The following is a 24,726-nucleotide window of genomic DNA, read 5'->3' as shown; positions in this document are numbered from 1 at the left end:
TAATTGCTTATTTCCATTGCTATCCATTTTTAAAATAGGCTCAAAAATCACATATAAATTAGTAAATGACTCAAAAGATAGATTCATCCTCAGAATTCTGTCCTGAGCTAAGGATATGTGAATTTGGAAGACAACACACATGGCAGCATTTCTAAAATCTGTTACTTCAGTATTCCCCCCCAAAAAGTGACTGTTAAGTTGGTGACATGGGAAGAATAGAGCTTATGATCCTACGCAGTCATTTTGAAAAGATTTGAAATATTCAAATATCCAACTACATATTCCCTGACACTAGCATTTGTCTTCATTTCGGACTTCCAGCTGAGAAACGTCAGTAAAATGGCTAAGTCACATCAGCCTCATTCATTGTTATGAAGCCAGTGACATTTCTTGAAACTTCTAACACTTCTTCTTTGAAAACCTTATAGTCACAAAATTATTTGTAAGAGATTATTTGAACTCCCAAAATATTTCTGAAATACATATTTGATAAATCATAATGTAAATTTTGGTCTCATTAATACAAATATCATATTACTTATAGTAGAGAGATGTGATGGAAGTAGATAAGTAGAGATACACTTGGATAAAAATAGATGAAGAGAAAAATGAAATAGGATATTAAAAAATACATTCTGTGTTACTTTGTGCTTATCAGGAACCCTGCCACCTTGTAAATCTATAATATTTGATAATTAGCCAGATGAATTCAAATGCCTTTGAAATATCCATGATTTATAAAATAAAATAGAAGTCTATTTCATAAATCTGTTTCTGCTTTTGAAGCAGTAGCATTGGCTAAAAGTTGAAGATGTCTTTTTAAAGGGAAATTTTTGCCACAGTTCCCATTATAAATTAATAATCACTGGAAATGATTGGATGGTGAGGAATCACTGATTTTCTAAACTGAAAGAAGCTGGAGATATTTTCTAATCCATCGAGAGCTCCCATTTGGGGGAGTCATGGAGCACAATGATAAGAGCTGTGGCACTGTACCTCAAAAACTATCCATGTTGGTTTTGAAAATGTGCATCAACGTCAGGGTGTTCATAGACTCCTTGATGGCAAGGGCTGGCCCCTATCACAGATATAGTTGGGATAAGAAATCATGTCTCCTGTGAGCTATAATTAGTCAATTGTAACTCATTAAGCTGTGGTATACAATAGCACACACATACACACACACACACATCCTGTCTTCAATATGATTATACATGATCACTCATGTTTTATTTGTTTAACATTTATATGCCATTTTTGGGATAATACTCAACAAGCTCTCATTATAAAATATTCTATTTGGGTACAAATCTATCCATTTATATATATATATATACATATATATACCTACCTACCTACCTACCTATCTATATAGTCAGGAATTATTATTCCCAGTACAAATAGTGACACACAATAAATTTATTTTATTCCACCATATTTAATTCTTAGACACAGGTATTATAATGAATTTCAACTGTATTGCAATATTGAAATTTAAAAAGGTAGTTGGTAAGGCTGACATTGATTGATGAGTTACTTGCGTAGATTATGCTTCTATTCTGAAGTCTTTGAAGAAATAGATAACTTGAATGGAGATAGAAATTAGATGCAGTTTGCCACAAAATTATTGTCCAACTGAGGGGATTGGTGGGGACTATTAAAGACATCTTGGAAATGATGAACAGCGAAACCCATTACATTTCTTGACTGACATATTAAAATATAATGAAATGGGAGGCAAAAGCTGTTGACTATATTGATTTCACATCAAATTCTCATTGTTGAACATTTTTGAATATCTCTTTTTCTCTTCCCTTTTGCAGATCATATACATATAATGTGTCACATTTTTAAAAATATATGAATTATACTTTGTAAATATGGATCTTAATACATGTGTATGTGTGTATATATATCTATATATAGCTCCACAGTTAACATAAAACCATTACTTATACACATATGTTAGAGTTATAATAAAAAGAAAATTCATGACAGCTTTTATCATATTTGTGAAGAAGAGTTAGCATTTGATAGCTTAAATAAAGCACAGACTTTATGCTACCCCAGAACATTGTGAAGCAGATCTCAAGTGCAGGCAGTATTTAGAGGACTGGCATTTTATTAATGAATATACATATATATTGTATATATATGTGTGTGTGAAAATCCTTTGGTGATTTTTTCAAACCAACATAGAATTATGATATGTTTAATATATGAAGATATTAAATTCTGCCAATGTAATCAGGTAATAGAATAAATTATAATCTAAAGGCAGTAGAACTAAAGTAGGAAACAGTTTCATGCTGAAAGGCCATGCTTTCTCAGAGAAAAGACAATTGAATACTTTATATCAACAACTAGAAAGTTCTCATTTGGCTGACTGTTGATGCAAACATGTACAGTCATCAGTGGATCCATGATCTAAATGCTGTGAATTTACCTTTCCACCCCAGTGTCTATTATTCCTGCATGAAATCCTTCTGGAAACCCAAGCACACATTAGGGTACTTAACTGCTTGATATTCTCTCACCAGTAACATGTAAACTATGTGGTTGTAAAGAAATTAGAAGAACAGCAAAGAGCACACAGGCTCACATTCATACAATACATACAGACACATATACCAACTTTAGTTTTCATTGGGTGCACTGGGAAAACACTATTTCCTGATCACTTTAGTAACAATGCTTACTCAACAAAATCACATGGGTTCCTATAAAAAGTGTGTTTTAGGCTTGTAATTCATGTTAGCATTTGGTAATTGAACATGAAGTCATGAATGCACATTTTTAATATGTTCTTATAGCAAGCATATCTTTATGGAGAATACAGCTGCTTCTAATATTTGGGAAACTAAATGGAATGAACTCAACATTCTCCGCAAAGAACTTGAACACTAATCTGCTTTGGCTGGACTTAGCAGTCAGAGTATGGATTAACATTTGCTCTTGTGAAAGTACTGCCTTGAGCTGCAGATAGTGCTCTAGTCTACGTTCTCCACAATGTTCAATAAATGTAGCTGTGTAGTTGTCATATCTGGTTCCTAGAGTTTTCCAAGCCTGAACGATTCACAGAGTCATAAGTGAGCTATGTGTACCCTCACTCTCCTCACCATGTATGGCCTGTGCCCTGCTGATGGCTTGCTCAGCTTGCTTTTCAAGATTTTAATGTGCTGCACTCTGTATGAACAGGACATTCATAGCTTCTCTTCCACATCACACTTGGAACCTTAGGGAGCTCTCAGAGTAGATGAACACCTCATACACTCCTTCCTTTACTGCAAAGTTGACACTTTCTGTACATGTGATCCGTCAGGCGAGGCCAAGTTCATTTACTTATCTTTGACCTCTTAAAACTTGGAGACCACCTGAATTTTTTCACATTATCCCCTTTTGTTCTGCTGGAATGGATGAACAGAAACTTCCCAAACAATGCTTCTCTGTCCTTGTCTCAGAGACATATTCATCTCTGGGAAATCAGGTCTGGGGTCTGTCACACCTGTTAAACTCGTTCCGTCACACACACATAGCAGGAGTGAAACCCTTAAAATATGATCATTGTAACTGGAGTCATTGCTCTTAGATTGGGGCATGGTCATAGCAAACAGTTTTTCTCAGTTTAACCACAGGAGAGCAAGGACAGTATTCAGTTAATACTTTCCATATCACTGGGTCACCTGTATGTACATTCCACGAATCATGTAAAGTCCTGGATACCTTACATTCAGCATACATTTTGAGCAGAGCACTCAAACCTCAATGCTGTCAATACATTCTCTGTCTTCTCCCCTTAGAAGAGTAATACATTCCAGATCAGGAATGCCCTCTCTTGAGATATTTGCATTTCAGTGTACATCAGTAGTCATACAAGAATTCAAATTATTTGTTTTAATTACTGTTCACTCAAATGTTGAACTGTGAAATCCAGTTGAACAGTGTTAGCCAGGGTTTTAATTAATTTTATTTCTTTCCTATTCATTATAGCACAAGTCTAATTATGTCATTGCAAAATGTGACACTAGGTGAAACTCTCCATTGTTCAACATTGTCTCCTGTAATTTTCTTTGTGGAACAGAGTTTTTCATAGAAAAATTATCCATTTCCAGAGGAGTACTGAAAAGTCATGCTTTTTTTTAATGTGGATTCTGCATTTAAAATATTTTCATTAGTATAAAGAGAACAGATGTCTTGTGTTTCTTTTTTTAAAAAAACTTTTATTTAATGAATATAAATTTCCAAAGTACAGCTTATGGATTACAATGGCTTCCCCCCCATAACGTCCCTCCCACCCGCAACCCTCCCCTTTCCTACTCCCTCTCCCCTTCCATTCACATCAAGATTCATTTTCGATTCTCTTTATACACAGAAGATCAGATTAGCATACATTAAGTAAAGATTTCAACAGTTTGCTCCCACACAGAAACATAAAGGGAAAAATACTGTTTGAGTACTAGTTATAGCATTAAATCTCAATGTACAGCACACTAAGGCCAAAGATCCTACATGAGGAGTAAGTGCACAGTGACTCCTGTTGTTGACTTAACAAATTGACACTCTTGTTTATGGCATCAGTAATCACCCTAGGCTCTTGTCATGAGCTGCCAAGGCTATGGAAGCCCCCTGAGTTCACTGACTCTGATCAAATTTAGACAAGGCCATGGTCAAAGTGGAAGTTCTCTCCTCCCTTCAGAGAAAGGTACCTCCTTCTTTGATGACCCGTTCTTTCCACTGGGATCTCACTCGTGGAGATCTTTCATTTAGTTTTTTTTTTTTTTTTTTTTTCCCAGAGTGTCTTGGCTTTCCATGCCTGAAATACTCTCATGGGCTTTTCAGCCGGATCCACATGCCTTAAGGGCTGATTCTGAGGCCAGAGTGCTGTTTAGGACATCTGCTATTCTATGGGTCTGCTGTGTATCTCACTTCCCATGTTGGCTCATTCTCTCCCTTTTTTATTCTATCAGCTAGTATTTGCAGACACTATTCTTGTTTATGTGCTCCCTTTGGTTCTTAGTCCTATCATTATGATCAATTGTGAACAGAAATTGATCACCGGGACTAGTGAGATGGCATTGGTACATGCCACCTTGATGGGATTGAATTGGAATCCCCTGGTATGTTTCTAACTCTACCGTTTGAAGTAAGTCAGCTTGAGTATGTCCCGAATTGCACATCTCTTCCCTCTCTTATTCCCACTCTTATATTTAACAGTGATCACTTTTCAGTTAAGTTTCAGCACTTACGAAGAATTGTGTATTGATTACAGTATTCAACCAAAAGTATTAAGTAGAACAAACAAACAAAAAAAATACTAAGAGGGGTGTTTCATAGATACAATTTGAAGAAAGTAACTACCTTCCCTCTCTCACCCCTTAATGTCTTCTTCCTTCCTTTCCTTTATATTTTCCTTTAATTTTTGTAATAACATTCTTTAAATTTACTCTATAATCACAGGCTTAATGCACCACTAATCATAATGTTCAACAAATAAAAAGTAGAAAGACCATGCTTCCACAGGAGTATAGAAAAGGGCTATAAATAATAATCAAATCATAAGATATCAGTTTCATTGTTACACATTTTTATATTGTTCATTAACTAACACATATCGGAAAAATATATTTTGGGGACAGGCCTATTTCATTAAGTATAATCTCCAATTGCATCCATCTTAATCTAAAAGTCAGGATTTCATTCTTTTTATGGTTGGGTAGTATTCCATCATGTATATATACCACAAAATGTCAGTCAAAAGACAGTTCTTTGGAAGCAAGTATTCTACCTGTGAAAGAAAAGGTATGGCAAAAAAAGTAACTGAGAGGCAAGACCAAACACAATAGAGATGAATTGGAATGGAAGGTATCACTGTGGAGTCATGAAATGTAATATGCACCTGTCTGTTTAAGTATATGCTTGCATGTGAATATAAGTGCATGTATATGTATGCATACATGTGCATGTTTCTTATCTCTGCCACTGAAGGACCCTAAAATTAAGGACAACCAAGTAATAACATATATAGCATCCAGATCTATATCTTTAATAGTATTTCCCACTGAAAAGAACCAGAAATCCTTGGAGAAATGTCTGATTGCAAAGGTGGGGGAGGATCAAGATGAGTCTGGAAGATAGGAGAGGTCTTTACATAGTTCTTAGAAAACAACAGTATTTGTTCCACTTTTTCATGGAGTTTCTGAAGTATACTTCATCATGCCAGAAAGAAAAGAATGGCTCTAATAATTGATGGTCGATGCTACGAGGACAGAAGAAACAGCTAGAGGCCTCCATGATAAAATCTGGATGATTTGAATGTCAAAAAAATTAAAGGCAATTATTAGTTTTAGACCATAAAAAGGTGGGAATCCGTGTGTCCTTCAAGATTATAGATATATAGGCCAGCGCCACGGCTCACTAGGCTAATCCTCCACCTTGCGGCGCCGGCACACCGGGTTCTAGTCCCAGTCGGGGTGCCGGATTCTGTCCCGGTTGCCCCTCTTCCAGACCAGCTCTCTGCTGTGGCCAGGGAGTGCAGTGGACGATGGCCCAAGTGCTTGGGCCCTGCACCCCATGGGAGACCAGGAGAAGTACCTGGCTCCTGCCATCGGATCAGTGTGGTGCGCCGGCCGCAGCGCGCTGGCCGTGTCGGCCTTTGGAGGGTGAACCAATGGCAAAGGAAGACCTTTCTCTCTGTCTCTCTCTCTCACTGTCCACTCTGCCTGTCAAAAAAAAAAAGAGAGTATAGATATATAAATAGAGAGAAACATGGATTCTTGCTAATATAATATGAAATTTTCTGAAATGAAAAGACACCTGGACACAAGTATTTTGGACCTGTGCTAATTTCATTAGTAAGAAAATTATTTACCCTTTTTAACCAAATTAATAGATATGAAAGAGCATGTAATATAGTGAAGTGAAATTGAAAATGAAATCCTAAATTTTCATTTAAATGACCCAGAATTGGGAAATATTTTTAAAGTGTTGACACACAAAAGACAAGTTGTTAAGTTATGTTTTGCTGTGCTGCCTATTTAAATTATAAGTAGAACCATAATGATATAATTGTATTTTCTCTTTTCCTTCTGCAATTATTAGCAAAATACAGACAATGGTGTACTAGCATAGTGAAAAATTTCCCAGGTTGAGATTTAGCTCCAGAATTCTCCTCTTTTTCTGTCATTATCCTAGTCATTTATACACTTTGACAAATTTCTTTGTAAAATGGAAAAAGTGATTTTGATTAACATAAGCTTTATTCTCCATTTTAAACTTAAGTGCTTCTAAAGTCTTATATTTTCCATTTGCGTTTTATATTATGTAATTATTTCTTATATATTATGTTACATATAGTTATAAAAATAGTGCATGCTACTAGAATTTCCGTGAACTGTAGGAGATGTAATTTTGTTCATCCTGAGAAAAGGAACTCTTAACCTAAACAATTTATTTTGTGTGCAGTGCAAGTGCCAGGGCCAGTAGAAAACCTGCAAGCTGTATCTACCTCACCTACCTCAATTCTTATTACCTGGGAACCCCCTGCCTATGCAAATGGTCCAGTCCAAGGATACAGATTGTTCTGCACTGAAGTGTCCACAGGCAAAGAACAGGTAGGTCATGGAGAGGGCCCCACTACTGCTAACTATTGGGTGGTTCCAGGACTAGAACAGCAGAGACCTGCAAGCTCTCGATAAAGCTCAATGTTTAGCACATTCATTGGATAATGAATAAATTATAAAGTACTTGTCATTGGGCACTGTAAACAAGTGTATTGATTTCTGCTGGTGACAGATGCAGAAGGGCACTGAGGTGAAGTCAACAGAGAGGATGCCACTTTCTCCTTCAAATATGCAATGACATGAGCCCATGTGCGTGTAGGTAGCCGTGTTTGTGCTACTCACTGTTCACAGAAGGCATTTTCATTTTCCCCAGTTATATGGAGGGATGATTTTGAGGGATGATGTTAGCCATACTGCTTTTGTCTGTCTTATGGATTGGATATTATTTCTGTCTCCTGCCCACCATTAGGCTGTGACCTGTCAACGTTGATCATTTTCAGTAGAACTTAGTCTTGCAAGCCACGGCCTGGGAAAGCAGTGGAAGATGGCCCAGGTGCTTGTGCCCCTGCACCCAAACCTACCTTCCTTTGCCTTAAATGTCGCTTCTAATCCAAGGTTACCACAGACACTTGAAAAGAGGCAAATTAGTTTTTCATGAAAAGGAGGAGTAAACAAGTCTTTAGGGAGACATATGAAACTTGACACCTGCATTTTGTGACATGTATGTGATGAATGAGAGGTTGACTTACAGACTCTCAACCTCCTGTGGAGAAGATGCAGGGACATAGTTATACAGGAAAGCTGCCCTCAGGTATGGGGTTGAAACCATGTACTAAGAAGGCTGCCAAGGTCAAGGGGTTCTTCCTGCTCCCACATGGACTGAATGTTCAGGAATTTTTATTTAAAAAATGTTTTGCCAGAAATAGTTCGGGTCCCTTCCCGTGTCAAATCATAAAATAAGCATTACAAGAGTTTCTCCTATGTAATCATGGCTTCTCCTCTTCCCACTCTTCTCCCTCCTCCTCCCTTGCTTGTCCCCACACTATGTTTAGCTTTTATTTTCCAACTTTCTATTCCATCCACTTTGCTGTATATTTTAGCTCTTTCATAATGCATTTTGCCAACCCATTTAAATAAATTCAAGAAAGCTGTCATCAAGATGCATGTCTGGGAATCATCTGTTTGGCTACGTGATGGGTCTTCTAGTGGGGGCTGGTTCTGACTTCCTTGGTGATTTTTACCTTCAGTGTTTCATAAACTGCAGCTGTGAAGTGCTGAGAACAGGCTCAGTTCACTTCACAGCATCTGGAAAATAAAAACTGTGACAAAATACTGGGCAGTTGCAAGAGCTGTGGGTATGCTTTGTCAAGTGAAAGGTGAAATCTCTGGTTCCTTGGTGAACTACTGCATTCAGGGTGCGAGAGCAAGTCTGTTGCTGCAGACATACAAGCTGCCTTCTGCAGCTCAGGGTTTACTGTGGCTGGAATCACCCACACCACCCCATATACTGGGTGCTATTAAACAAATTGGAACCGAATGACTGTAATAATAGTGCGGTGCTGTTTTAACAAGGAGCCTACAGAGTAGCTTGGGCTTTAGTGGGGGAGACCATGCCACAAGTTAGATTTTACAACTCATTCTAAGGCTAGAGTGTGGTTTTGTGAATGAGAATCTAATATCCATGCACTGATTGCACAGAATGACTGCCATTTCTGCTTTAATGTGTTTCCTTAATAGCAGTTTTTGGTGTTTTATGTCTCCAGAATATAGAGGTTGATGGACTCTCTTATAAACTGGAAGGCCTGAAGAAATTCACGGAGTATAGTCTTCGATTCCTAGCTTATAATCGCTATGGGCCAGGAGTATCTACTGATGATATAACAGTGGTTACGCTCTCTGATGGTAAGTTAAAAAACAGTGATACTTCTTGAATACAGTTGTTATCATAGAAAAATACGATTGCTTGTGTGTCATGAATGCCATATGTCAAGGCTTCCAGTCTACAATTTTGTGGAATATATTGTCGTAAGTTAGAAATTTGAGTAATATTTCCATACTATCTATTATAGTCCGATTTAAACTTTCTGTTTCTGTTTAAACACACACACACTCTGTGTCAGGGTGCACAAACAAATAATCCTCAAAGGGTGACTGTTGTCTCAGAGCTCAAATTAGTTTTGTGTACATGTCTATTTCTTTTAATGCTCTAATACAAACTCATCTCTTTATGGATGTGAACCAATTTATTATATTGTCATGTTTCTTTTCTTTCTTTTTCAAAGGACAAAAATGATTAATAGTGTAAATTATAAACAATCCCCCTACACATCTGCAGGTGTGAAAATATATCAAAAGAACCTAGGCCAAATGACCCAGCATTGAAAGTATTAACAATGAACATAACATTACATACATGTAGTTGTATCTTTCATAAGAAAAAAAAAAGAGTAAGCATTTCCTTTTTAAATACCATAATGAGAGGAAGAAATCTTAATGGGAAGAATGCAATTGACAAAGTCGTGACAGGGGACACTAGAAATTGAAAAAAGAGATGGTGATGATAATTTGGGAAACAATTAAAAGGAAGAATAAGTGTAAGATAATGTAGGCGAGGAGGCCAAAGACATTAAGGCAGATACAGGAATGTAAAGGATACCTCTGTGAATCTTAAAAAGATGAGCTCACTCCTTTTAGGGTGGTTTCAATGTTGGTGTATCTAATTCTGTAAATCATTGATCATTCTCCGATTTATGATTCAGTTTTAATCTGCATGAATATTTCACCCAATGTCAATGAAATGAGTGAGGACAGTGTGGAGCATTCAGGAGTGATGCTCACTTGTAATTTCAACTTAAAAATGCATTGTGTATATAACACCAATTCAATGTCATATTTTAATGCAATTCTTATGCCTGCCCATCTGATTCTGTTATTTAAGACAGAACAGAGTATTTATTGGCAGAATAAATTACTTCACAACTTGTAATTATAAAAATAAAAGAAAAACAAATGAAAATGAGTCTTTTGCATAATTTATGTAGATTTCATTCACACTCTGAACTGTAATAATGTGGCCTTATTCTCCACATTGGTTTTAAATGTCATAAGTGAGAAAGATAGAGTATTATTCATTAATCTGAGAATTATCTTCTGGAAGCATTGCAGTGTTTAGGACTTACAAAATGCCTGTCACTGGAAAAAAGGGTTTCATGAAGCCAGCTCCAGTGTGAAATGAACACTGATGCCTTCTATTGGAAGCATTTGATTGGAGAAGGCAGGGACTCTATGACCCCCTGGAGTGGACACAGTGACCCCGTCTACTCATCTTTAATTCATCTCTTTAATTTCTAACCAAAATCTGTGCTCTTGGCTTCTGTTTCCTTAGTATCCATTTCCCTTCTCTCTGCTTCAGTCTGATGTCTTCTCTCTGCTGATGCTGCTCATGTTGAGAGCACACATCATTTAGATCTATTCCATCATGTATGATGTATGATAGTGACCTGCCTCCCCATTTTGTCCTGCAGCACTCTTCTGTTTTGTTTTGTTTGGGGGATGTTCTAACAGGTGGGTGTTTTGAAAATTAAATGAGCTAATACATGGGAACATGTAAAAGAACACATAGCATACATTTTTTTTTATTATTTTTTTTTTGACAGGCAGAGTGGACAGTGAGAGAGAGAGACAGAGAGAAAGGTCTTCCTTTGCCGTTGGTTCACCCTCCAATGGCCGCCGCGGCCGGCGCGCTGCGGCCGGTGCACCGCGCTAATCCGATGGCAGGAGCCAGGAGCCAGGTGCTTTTCCTGGTCTCCCATGGGGTGCAGGGCCCAAGCACCTGGGCCATCCTCCACTGCACTCCCTGGCCACAGCAGAGAGCTGGCCTGGAAGAGGGGCAACCGGGACAGAATCCGGCGCCCCGACCGGGACTAGAACCCGGTGTGCCAGCGCTGCTAGGCGGAGGATTAGCCTATTGAGCCGCGGCGCCGGCCCCACATAGCATACATTTAAATGTGTAATAACTATCATCTATCCCAATGTCTCTTTCTCATTATGTCACATGCTTCTAAATATGAGACATAATATGATTTTCATTTGTTTTCCTCCTAACTCAGTAAGTATCCAATGAATTAATCGTGCAATTCAAGCAAAAATTGTACCTGCATTTACATGTAAAATCATTTATTTAGGACTTCCCATTTGTGTGACTAATTTAATATATCACTCTGCTCAAATGCATTTGTGTTATAGAAAACATCATATTTGTTATATGCTATAGAAATCCTTATCATAAAAGCTTATATGGAGGCAGAGAAAAATATAGGAACAAAAGTAAGTGTAAATAATTTCTGAGTTAATTACCCCAATGATCTCTTTGTTCTGCTAAGATACCTATAAATATTTTTACCCAGATGAGCTGTCATCCCTAATTTAGCTCAGCTCTAAGTGTTTTTCTGGATAGAAGCAATTGTTCATTCACATTTCTCCACCTAGTGTACCACTGGGTTGCAATGGCTCACATCTTCAACAATGGGCAGCACAAGCATGTAACTTGTCTGGCTAGACATATGTTTTTTAGTTTATTTTTTGTTTATTTTTTTTTTAAAACACTGTCTCACATCAGCAGCAGCTTTGTTTTGAGTGAATTACTAGTTAGGCATGTCTGTGCTAGCTTGCCCAGTGTCCAAAATCAAAAGGACCCGATTCCATAATCAACATAACCATAGGAAAGTCCTTATTACTGTTATCACTAATATTTGCTGAGTACTGATAATGGCAAAGTTGTGATCTTAGCAACTTGCATTAATATTTTATCATCCAAATGCTCAAACTTTCACAGACAGTAAAATTAAGTTAGGAAGAAGTCATCCAAGCAAGTAAGTAGTAGAATCAGGCCAAATAAGCTAGGGAATAGGATTCATGGTGAAAACAATTTGTCTTATTCTGTGATAAATGTCCAATGTTAGGTCCTTAAAGTAAAATATGAATTAGTACATGTTTGCTAAAGGTAGGAATTCAAGTGCTTATAACTATGAAAATTCTTGATGTGGGGGTTTATCTGATCTTCAGAATGTCTTATCAGCATGTGCTTCAAATCAGCATGTTCCACCTTATTGAGGGGCTTTTCCACATCCACCACTAGGTGACTTTCATGGGATTATTGCAAATGATACATTTCCTGAGGCATGTGCATTTGGTGCACAGTTAGGTCCCTACTTGGCATGCTCATATCCCATATCTGAATACCTGGGTTCAAGTTCCTCAGTGAGCTATTCCTCCTTCCTGATGACATGTTCCAGGGGAGGCAGCAAGTGACAGCCTAATGGTTGAGTCCCTCCCACCCTTGTAGGTGACCAAGATTGAGTTCCTGGTTCCCAGTTTCAGTTTAGCTCATACACAGCTGTTTTCGGCATTTGAGGGGCAAATCAGTGGATGGGAGATTTTTATGTATGCATCACTGTCTGTCTCTATTTCTGCTCTTCAAATAAATAATTTTTGAAATAAATTATATTTTAAAGAGAAAAGTATCCTTATAAAGCAATGAAACATCTTAGGAAGAGTAAATAAAAACCAGATAAACATGTATTATTCTCACTTTGTCAGGTTTCCAACTAATTATATATGTATATGTATTTTTTCCTCTTAATAATACAGAACCAGATATGAGAAGTAGGGAGTGGGGTGTAATATCTAACAATACAGTAGAATTTTTTTTTTTTTTTATTTTCCTCCCTGGCATATCAAGAACAGTCAGGCCGGCGCAGCGGCTCACTAGGCTAATCCTCCACCTTGCGGCGCCGGCACACCGGGTTCTAGTCCCGGTCAGGGCGCCGGATTCTGTCCCAGTTGCCCCTCTTCCAGGCCAGCTCTCTGCTGTGGCCAGGGAAGTGCAGTGGAGGATGGCCCAAGTGCTTGGGCCCTGCACCCCATGGGAGACCAGGATAAGTACCTGGCTCCTGCCATCGGATTAGCGTGGTGCGCCGACCGCAGCGCACCGGCCGCAGCGGCCATTGGAGGGTGAACCAACAGCAAAAGGAAGACCTTTCTCTCTGTCTCTCTCTCTCTCACTGTCCACTCTGCCTGTCAAAAAAAAAAAAAAAAAAAAAAAAAAAGAACAGTCAAAGTGCTAGCAATGGGAAGAAAGAGATTTTATGTCCTTAGAGGAAAGTCTCTATTATAATAAGGACTTTTAGGAATTTATTATTTTGGCTTTAAATCCTTAATACTGAAAATAATACTGATGCCTGTAAAATATTGGTGATTGCAAAGAGAATATATACAAGAACTTCAAAAAGTTTGTGGAAAATAAAAAATGAAAGGATAAGTCTATTTTAACATGAAAACGTTTTGAAAGCCATACATAGTTTTTCATGACATGCATTTCCTGTGAACTTTTGAAAATATATCTCATATTTATTTTTTCTCAATGTATTTTAGGAAATGAGAAAATAATCACTAAAAATGTTAAGTTATGATGATATTTAAGGGTTGCATTTAAGCTAGCTCAGAACCTAGGACAAAGTACATTTTTAATCTAACATCTTTCCTGCAAACTTCAGTCACCCATCATAAATGTGCTTTCATTTTGATATTATTTAGTTGGTCAAATAAAGTGGTATAATAGTATTAGCAACTTATAACATGACATGTAAATATTACAGTGTCATGTGGACTATAATTTAGAAATATCCTCTATGCCTATGAATTGACTTATGGGCCAAGTATTAGACCAGCAGTTAAGAAACTGGTTAAGAGTCCCACATCACGTGTCAGAGTGCTTGGATTTAATTCTGGGCTCTGACACCTGAGTCTAGCTTCCTGCTACTCTAGACCTTTGGAGGTAGCAGTGATGACTCAAATGACTGGGCTCCTACTACCCATATGGGACACCTGGATTGTGTTCCTTATTCCTAGCTTTGACATTAGCTGTTGCCAGCATTTGGAGAGTAACCCAGCAAATGGGAGCTTTGTCTCTGTCTGGCACTCTCTCTGCCTCTCAAAAAAAAAAAATAATTTAAGAATTGATTTATCATTACTTAGCATTAATATGTTTCTGAAATTTGCCTCCAAAAGATGTCACATTTCAGAAGTTTCAGAAATTATATGATATACAGAATTTGTACCTCAATTTAAAATTCAGAATTGCAATTTATAACTCAGTAAGTATATTTTAGTTAACTAAAAATAAAATATCTCAATTTGAAAAATAAAATTAGAAAACATAACAAAACTTGAGGCCCAAATCCTGAATATGGAGTTTTTATTATACCTCATAAACTTTCTACTAATTAACATATTCATTCAAACTATTTACTGAGTCTGTGCCATGGGCCTGATAACTTTTCTTGATACTGATAATGCAGCATCAAATCTAATAAAATCTTTGTCCCTATGGGGGTTATATCATGTATTTAATTTAAAAAATAATATAAACTTGTGACAACTAAATGCTAAAATACTTTCTACATTATGGGATATTTTTCAAAGAATACATAATAACTTAATTTTTGCTATTAATGAATTTGCTCATTCACTCATTAGTTCGGTAACTATTAATTGAATGTCAGTTTGGAAGATGTAAAGATTAATCAGATGTGGTTCATGCAGTCCTAGTGACTGCTTTTCAAAAGGTAAATTCAGAGTAAGGTATGAATCAATTCAAGGTAATGTAGACATATATCCTATATATCCTATTAGAAAATATAGGTTTTGTCCAAGAAGGAGAACCATGTCAAAAAATGGCCCTCAGATCCTTGAAAATGCCAAGAAAATTTCATTTCTATTAAATTCATCAATTTGTCATACGTGAGTAGAGACTACTCACTTTATAGATTAATGTGTTAAGAATTTATTGAATACTGTTTCTATTTCTTTTGTGGGAAAAGAAGTTTTAGTTTACTTATGACTCATCCCAGACATGTAGAATATTTCCTCACAGTGAGTGCTGTGTTTGCATTACTTACATGATAGAATTTTCATTTTTGATACAGTAATTATTCATTACAGGTATTAGAAAGGAACCTACATATGTCTTTCCTTCTTCCACAAAATAATAAGAAAAATAATATGCAGGAAAAAATAATGAAATATAGAGAAAATCTACAAAGAAAAAAATAACTGCTCTTTTGTTAATAGAATTGACTTGCTAAATGCTATTTTGTAACCTGCTTGCATCCATGACACACAAGTTTAATTATAGACAGCTAAGACCAAATTGGAGGTATTTTTTCTTTTTCCTTTTTAAGACATAATAAAGATTGCATTAGAGGGATTAAGCAACCTGGCTGACCATTAGAGTGACATATTTCATCATAAAACCGTGCCTATCTAGAAATGCACAATATCCTAAGTCTTTAACACCTCTCCGGGAAGCCTCCTGCATGTTTTTATTGGTTTCTCTGGGAAGGTTTTCACAAGAAAGCTATAATTAAATGGCAGGATTTGGTATTACAGCAGGTGCTCTTTTGCCTAAGTGTTTGGGGACTCCCTAGATGGATAACTAAATGGCCCACCAAGTGAGAAAAGATAAACAAATGCAGTTATTTTTCATCTCTAAGAAAATTTTGAAGTACCACCTGGGTTAAACTACCTAATTATCCTTATAAACTGTGAAAAAGGCACACTTTATCTTTTTAAAGTAGATTTGGAGTTTCAAGACTGGTAGTAACGCTCACACCTGGTTTGATTTCTTTTAGTGCCAAGTGCCCCACCTCAGAACGTCTCGCTGGAAGTGGTGAATTCGAGGGTAAGTCAACCAAATGCTCCTGACTTCTGTGCCTTTCACTCATGTGTAACTTCTGCTCACCAACACACCATCTTCAGTGTAAGTTGGTTACTTTCATGTCAAGATATGTTGCAGAAGAACACAGAAGGTTGCGTTGGTCACATATCCTCATACACCAGAATGAGGAATTTGTTTGCTCGTAGTGTGTGTGGTTTTTTGAATGTTACAGTGGTGAAAGTCTCTTTTACTCATCTTCTCCAGTGTAGAACATCCTTCAGTACTGTCCAGTCAAAAGGGGTGGTATAAAGAAAGACTGTTTCTTCTCAGATTAGTTAGAATTGAATATTGCTTTGTCATTCTGAGTCTTCTCTTATAGACATCAGAGGTTCATTGGTTCATTCAAAAGGTCCAGTAAGATTATCTTCATGAAGCAGTGTTGCCCAGTCATTAATGTCTGCCTGGCTATGACTTTCAAAAGAGTTTAACTTAGTCTAGGGGTAGCTGTGGATAAATAAGTAGGCTAATGTCAGAAATCTGTCTTCTAGAATCATGTCATTATTTCAGGTGTGCCTTAGTGTTGAAAATAAGTTGAAGCCCAACAGTAAAATGGAGCAAACAAGAGCTGGGCTGGTGTGACCCTGTCATTACCTCATTGTGTGTACTGTGGGCTCAGCTTACTTCTCAAGTGAAGCCGTTAGCTGGAATGGTTTCTGAACTCTGGGAGGCTGCAGGGAAATTATGCATCAGAGAGAAAGTCATATTCTTGGTTTTAATCCTAGATTTCTCTTTTAATAACTGTGTGTGGTGTTGACAAAGTTTCTAAGGACATCAAACCTGTTTCTATATTCAAATAGTGTGAACTGTCCTAAATAGTTATTGCCTTCCTTAGCTTATCATGAGAGCATGGTTACATAACATGAAAATTCAATCTATCTTAGTGTCAATACTGACTACTTCATTCCATATACAATTCCTTGCCATATTTTGTAGCAATCTATAATGAAGTCATGTTTTGTGACTTTGATCAGATTTGCTTCTGTCAAAAAACTCATTTTTTGGAGCTAGTGAAATGTCTCTAAAATTATTATCTTATATTTTGGCAACTAAATTCAATCAGAGCCAGTAAAACAAATGTAGAAATAGAATAGAGAAAATAACTGAACTTAGGCAGAAAAAAATGAGATAAATAAAATAATAAAAAGTATAATCAGAAAAATTCAACACTTTGATTTACAGCACCACTAAATGGATGTGCCATTTAAATTATGAAATTTTCAAGTCAAAGGCAGGTCAATTCTTATAATTATTATATGTTGCTAATGAATACAATCTGGAAATATACTATAGTCTCTCTTGTTTAATGACTCATCATTGTTAGAATCTTCACTCGGTTCCCGTCTTCCCTCTGGTATAGAAAATAGAAATAGATATATAGACTATTTTGTTTTTGTGTGTTCAGGTCATCTAAAATGTATCCCAGCAAAGGGTGAGTGTTTTCTTCTGAAACGTGAATAAGGCATTATTGAATGACTCTGAATAATGATGATTTTTAATATGGAATTACTTTCTTCTGAAAGGAGAATACTTAGATAGCAGTATTAGCATATATAAGTGATTTATATATCACACATACACACACACAGAGTCTTTACATTTCTATACTTGCAATGTTTGCAGCAAGCAAATACAAACATTCATGCTTCTATTCTCTTGTAGCTGATCTATGGAACATTGCACTCCTAGAAAATTTAACTTGTTCATTAACTTCCAGAATGAATACAGCAAACCCAGGCACTGGATACTGTTATTTTCTCTTCCATTCTCTCTCCCTCTGTTATCTTATTTCTCAGCTTCTAAGGAATTACTAATCACGTGTTTTCTTGGATTGCTATCAAGAGAAAGAAATTGGATGATCAAAACATTGTTTTCTTTCACTTTGAATATGTTTTTTTTTTCAGAAAAAGGCAAAATATTATTCTATTTTAATATTCTTTTGTTTGAAACAAAAGCAGAGTTCACAGATATATTAATACCCCCTTAATAGTACCATTTCCAGGAACAAGCTTCATTTAAAAAGAAACATGAGATGGGCCTTTGGCACAGTGATTGAAAAACTGGGACATCCGCAGCCCATCTCAAAGTGCCTAGGTTTGAGTTGCAACTATCATCCTCATTCCAACTTCCTGCTGTTGTGACAACTGGGAGGTAGCATTTATGATACCAATAGTTTGGTCCCTGCCATCTGTGTGGGAGATCAAGATTGAGTTCTAACCCCTGACTTGGACCTGGCTGGCCTTGGTCCAGCGACTGTGGGCACTGAGGAAGGAACCAGCAGATAACAGAGTCTTTCTCTCTCTCCCTCTCCCTCTCCCCCTCTCCCCCCTCCCTTCCTCCCTCCCTCCCTCCCTCCCTCTCAAACCCCTCTCCATCTCTCTTCCTTCCTTATATTTTAAAACTTAAAAAAGAAACATTGAGGTTGTAGAAGAATTGTGGCTTTGAGACTAACAGAATTACGAGTTTCTATATCATTTATTTTACTTGGGAATTTTCCTTAAAATGGAAGGAACTGAATCACATTTTAAAAATCTATTCTATCTCATATTTGCAACTATAGAATATAATTGATCATTTTATTGGCAGTCAGTGACAAAATTTAGTATCACAAATACTCCAACAGAAAGATGGCTAGAGTTTCTTCTGTACATAGAACTGAGAAGTCATAAAGAGTTAAAAAGACACTGTATAGGTTTACTCATGAAGGTTATGATCACCTGCAAGCTAATTGAGTCTATAAATCATGTTATTGGGTATACACATATAAAGGTCCTTATATAATTAAATCTAAAAAAAGCCCATGGGAAATACTCTTAATATATCGTACTTGAAAACCCAATATGGTGAATTACCTTCACAAAGCTGTAATCCCATAACAGATTAGATTCCCTGTCTGCAGCCTAACTGTGAATACGAATTTTGTTTTGAGTAACAGCTTACCCATAAATACTAGATTTCAGGTAATAGTGGGGCAGATTGAGATTATTATTTTTGTATTAAAATTTCTTAAAATTTAACATCTTTGTAGGAAAAAATAATAGTTTGCAATGTGGGCTTTATAATGTGACCTTTATAGGAAATACTTTTTATAAAGATAATTTTCTTAAGACTTTACATTAAAATTCAATCATTCTAACAAATAAATGTTGTGATTTAATTAGTTGAGTAGAACACAACACAGAGCACAAGCTTACAGAAGGCGAAGAGCCCACAACTGCTTCCCTATATTACCATCTAGCTGTTCTAAGAATAAGAACATTTAGACTACACTGAGATTGAAGATGTGTGCATTCTTTTACTAGTTCTTTGAGACTCTGGAAAGTCACTGTGCCTGCTAGATTTATTTATTCAACATTAATTCTGAATCAATTACATATCATTCATTGTGCTGGGAATATGATCCTGACGTTGCCTCATGGTGCTCACAGTTGAATTGGAATTTGTGAGAGAAAAATAAACTTTTCATCTAGTCACATGTAATCTCTTCTCATACATCAGAGCTGGCATTATCCTCTCATGTATAAAATGAAAGGACCAAAAAAAGTCCCTGAAATCTCTTGAACATCTGTGTCTGTACTCATATCTTCACTTATACCTTTTCTCAACCATTTTATCTTTACATTTTATCTTTAGAGTTAGAGAAAATGGCACAAGCACACCCAGTAGCCTGGAGTGGACTTAACTCACAAGTCCAGCTATTTGATGACTGAGCACTGAAGAGTGACTTAAAGGAATAAACTGTTAACAACCTCTCCCTCCAAAAAAAAAGCCAATTGTAACTAAGGATGAGTGACATTTAAAAAGCTAAACAATTCAAAACGTTGGGTTACTCTCACTTTATTACCTGACATCCCCTTGTTGTTGAAATCCTTATCCTTGGATACCAACTGTGTCAGTATGGCTGTCTTCTATTGCATCCCTAAACATGGTATCAAGTCAGTCACTTGCAAACCAGTGGTCTGATGTCGTGAAGGCAATAGTAAAAAAAAATTCCTGGTATCTTCAGTACAAATAACCTGAAAATGAGTTCAGTATCCTACAATTCCTTTTCCCCAGAGACCACTAAACAGGAGAATAAAGGCAGTGATTTTCAACTCCGAAAAGTGCACCAATCACTTTGAGATGCTTTTGTATCCTTATTTATTTATCTATGTGCTGAGTTACTGGATGGCCACAGAGTAACACATTCCTGCCGATATGCTGGGGCATAATGGCTGTTGACTGAGGTCTCTGCCCCTGTCATCAGGCTGGTGAACACACTATGATCAGCATAAGCCCATACACAAATGGATGACTGAGTGTGTCACCCATCTATGATAATAAGACGAGAAGCTGGAGGAAAGGAAAACTAGGGAGCAGTGTGAATTATAGCATTAATTCATTCTGCAGATCCTCTGTGTTTTGTGGTTTTTTTTTTTTTCTGAAATTGGGATTATTGTTTCATGATTGTGTAGAAGGGACTTGAATTCATCCTGTATCTGCTGCTTCAGAACTTCTCTGAAATCGTAGCTTTCTCAGGTGCTCGGGGCCCACTTCTGTGGTCTCAGTCTTCTTCCTGTGGATGCTGAGCTTGCTGCTTATATTTTATGGAAGCATAGGCTTCAGTCTGTGAGGAAAGACATTTTTTTGTTTCTTCCTGAGTCATCCTAAACTCTTCATAAAATATGCTTTGCTTACTGAGTTCCTGCATTCAGAACTCAGAGTCCCTCCCTTTTAAATGCAATAGGCATCTAAAATGGGTTGGGTGTTATATGCCCAGGGTTTAGATCCCAGGAGAAACAGATCCAGATTCTGACAGGTGAGAGAACAACTCAGAGCTATTCTTGAGTTTATTTCCCTTAACTCACGGTGGCAGTGAGAAATGCACAAGGAGCAACCACTTGGCCCCAGTGGTGTCTGGACCATAGGAAATAGCCACCTTTGTATCATTGGCAGTGGTTAGATACACACACAGATAGCTACATACACCCTCACATAAGTACATATAGCCACACATCCCCATACAGCTGCTTGTGCATGTCCACATCCATCTACAAGCAGCCACATCCACCAAAATACTTACCCACTGACAGCTGTGCCTAGCCATGATCCCCAATTGCTTATATGATTTACCAACAACAGTAGCCCAGAGCCAAACCATTATATGAGAGACTTGTAGGCAACTAGCCAAGCAGGTGGATCTGTCAGTTACAATGCTACTGGATACCAGATAGAGAGGGAGATATGGGAGCATAGAGATAAGAGGGCAAGAGCAAAAGTGTGAGAACTTGATAACTTTACCTTCCCTAGTTCATCTCCTCCACAGATACACATAACAAAGACACATAGGAAACCTCAAATGATTGATCTCATTTAAAGATAAATGAGTCACGCAGGGGTTTGGCTAATAGCTATGCTATTGGTTTCAGAATCCTGCATCCCACATTGGAGTGCATAGTTTCAATGCCTAGCCCTTACTCCTGATTTCAGCTTCCTGCTAATGCAGACCCTGGAAGGCCATTCACATGGGAGCCTTGGACTGAGTCCCCACTCCTGGTTTTAGCACTGGTCTAGGCTGGTTCATTGTAGGCATTTGGAGCTCTGCTTCTCAAATTAAATGAATACATTAATAGATAGCTATCTGCTAACTAGATGAGTTGGATGCCTAAACTTATTTTCTGATGGGCAATTTAAATGCAATGTTTATACTCCTAAACTTGGCATTGATATTTGTATTCAATCTTAATACACAGACCATTTCTGTTTGAGCATAGTATCTGACCTAATTTAAGTATGTATCTCTTGTAGATCTCTTAATTGATTCGTTACATGGTTGTTTTTTGTTAAATATAATGTATGGGAAGTATGACTGAAAGTTTAGGGAAGGGTAAGAATAAGAGAATAATTGTAAGGAAGGAAGTGTGTCTTGATAGCATTTACAGTCTAATCTTGCTGGTTTCATCTAGAATTTGGAGAATGATTATATGGGACATAACTTTCTATATTGCATCAAAATCAGAAAATATGTAATAATTTGTGAGATTCATTCAAGACAAAGCTCCCACTTGGTATTTATTGGGTAGAACTCATCTTCAGTTATCTGCTATCCTAGTTTCTTAATTTAATAGAGACATTTTATTGTGAGTTGAATCAGATACGTTTCTTAAAGCCATGTGTATGTTTAATCCTAAAAGTCTTAACTGAATGGCACTAAGAGGGTAGAAACTTAGTCCAATGATGATGTGTAGGAAGTGGACCTAGTGAGAAATCTTTAGGTCACTATGGGTGTCCCTTGAGAAAGGAGTTTTTGTGAAAAGATCGGTTACAAAAGCTGAGTTGGTCTTAGCCAATCTCTCTACTTCCTGTCTCATCATGTGGTCATTTCTCTGTTGATGTTCTGCCATCATCATCTTCTGACCTCAGCAGATGCCTGAACGAAGGGAGCCTGCTGATCCTGGGCTGTAAACCTGAACAACTATGTGCCAAAAAAAACCTCCTTCCTTTGTAAGGAGCTTGTCTCAGGTATTGCATTGTAGTAATGAAAAGCTGACTAATACAATGGTAAAATGTTTTTAACATAAATTGAATAATTTTAGCCTTTTAAAATGAATCTTTTTCATCTCTAAGTTTTTTTTAATATTCCCAAACTGAAGCTCAAAATGTGTTAAACAGTAACTCTGAAGTCCTCTCCTTTCCCTAGTTCTTGGCAACTACCCTGCTACTTCCTGTAACCTTACTTATTTTAGAAGAAAAAAGGAAGCCAGCACCATGGCTCACTTGGCTAATCCTCTGCCTGCAGCACCAGCACCCTGGGTTCTAGTCCTGGTTGGGGCACCGGGTACTAGTCATGGTTGCTCCTCTTCCAGTCCAGCTCTTTGTTGTGGCCCGGGAGTGCAGTGGAGGATGGCCCAAGTGCTTGGGTCCCTGCACACACGTGGGAGACCAGGAGGAAGCACCTGGCTCCTGGTTTCAGATTGGCGCAGTGCTGGCCATAGTGGCCATTAGGGGAGTCAACCAGTAGAAGCAAGACCTTTATCTCTGTCTCTCTCTCTCATTATCTGTAACTCTCTCTCTGTCTCTCTCTCTCTCTCTCTGTCACTGTCTAACTCTGCCTGGTTAAAAAAAAATTAAAAATTAAAAAAAAAAATTAAGAAAAAGGGAAACAAATTCATGTGAAAAAATTTGATTGCCTTTTTATTTGATTTTAATTGAGAAATAAAACCATTTAAAAATATTAGTTCCTTATTCTGATAGGAAAATAAATTTAGTGACTCATAGACACAGGAGTGTAGGCATATTCTTTTAATTGGCTGAAAAGCCATACCTCACTTCTCATTATTAATAGTACTTTCTTCTGTTCCAAAGCCCCAAAATTTTGAATTATTTTAGAAAAGTCACACTTAATAGTAAGAAATCTGCACTCTGTGGAATGGTTCTGGGGTGACTCTGAAAGCATGCTATGGACACAGCATCAGACTTAAATTAATCAGTGGATACATTGATCACTGAACTTTGTAGTAGTTTCTTCTTTTTTTCTTTTTTTTTTTTCTTTGAAAACATAGTCAACGAATAAAAATAAGCCCTGAATGGGAGGGATGTTAGGGCAGTTAAAACAAATAATTAAGTGGCCTATTTTTAAGTAATATAAACAAGAGCAAGTGTCTGGCCCAGTAGTCAAGATGGCTACATCTCGCATTGGAGGACAAGAATCAATTCCTGGCTCTAGCTTCTGACTCCAGTTCCTTGTCAGGTGGACCATAGGAAGCAGTGATGATGGCTCAAATAAGTGAGTTCTTGCCAGCCACAGGGAAGACCTGGATTTCATTCCCAGCTTCTGGTTTTGTCCCTAACCATTGCAGACATTCAATCAGTGAGCCACTAGATGGGAGCTCTTACAGTTGGTGTATCTGTCTCTCTCTCCTTTTTTTACTATTAAATAAATAATAAATAGGATGCATGTATCATTTCAATTAAATTTATTCTGTGGCCAATGTTGTAGCATAGCATATTAAGCTGTCACCTACAACACCGTCATCCCATATTGGAACACTCGTTTTATTCTAGGTTTTAGTCTAGGTTGCTCAACTTCCCATCCAGCTCCCTGCTTATGAACCTTGGAAAGCAACTGAAGATGGTCCAAGTATTCATGTGGAAAACCTACATGGAATTCATGGTTCATGGCTTTGGCCTGTCCCCAGCTCTGGCTGTGGTAGCCATTTGGGGAATGAATCAACAGATAGTTGGAAGTTTCTCTCTCCCTCCCTCCCTCTATTTCCTCTCTCTCTCTTTCTGCCTCCTTCCCTCACTTTCTCTGTCACTATGTCATTCAAATAAGTAAGCAGATCTTTGAAAACATTAAATTGATTCTATAAATAATTTCAAAAAATAAATATTCAACAAAATTTGCAAAATATC

General features: G+C 37.2%; 1 protein-coding gene across 2 annotated transcripts in view; it reads left to right on the top strand.

The window, feature by feature from the left end:
• Positions 1-24,726, top strand: part of DCC (DCC netrin 1 receptor) — a 1,216,740-nt gene that overhangs the window by 878,691 nt on the left and 313,323 nt on the right. For both annotated transcript variants that reach the window (XM_051851212.2, XM_051851210.2), the window contains exons 10-12: positions 7,462-7,610; positions 9,323-9,461; positions 16,250-16,299. In XM_051851212.2, coding sequence (XP_051707172.1) covers positions 7,462-7,610; positions 9,323-9,461; positions 16,250-16,299 — 338 coding nt within the window. The remainder of the gene's footprint in view (positions 1-7,461; positions 7,611-9,322; positions 9,462-16,249; positions 16,300-24,726) is intronic.

Source organism: Oryctolagus cuniculus, chromosome 10 (genome assembly GCF_964237555.1).
Source record: "Oryctolagus cuniculus chromosome 10, mOryCun1.1, whole genome shotgun sequence".
NCBI lineage: Eukaryota > Metazoa > Chordata > Mammalia > Lagomorpha > Leporidae > Oryctolagus > Oryctolagus cuniculus.
The sequence above is the reverse complement of the archived record's forward strand: the minus strand, read 5'-3'. Positions and strand labels throughout refer to the sequence as shown.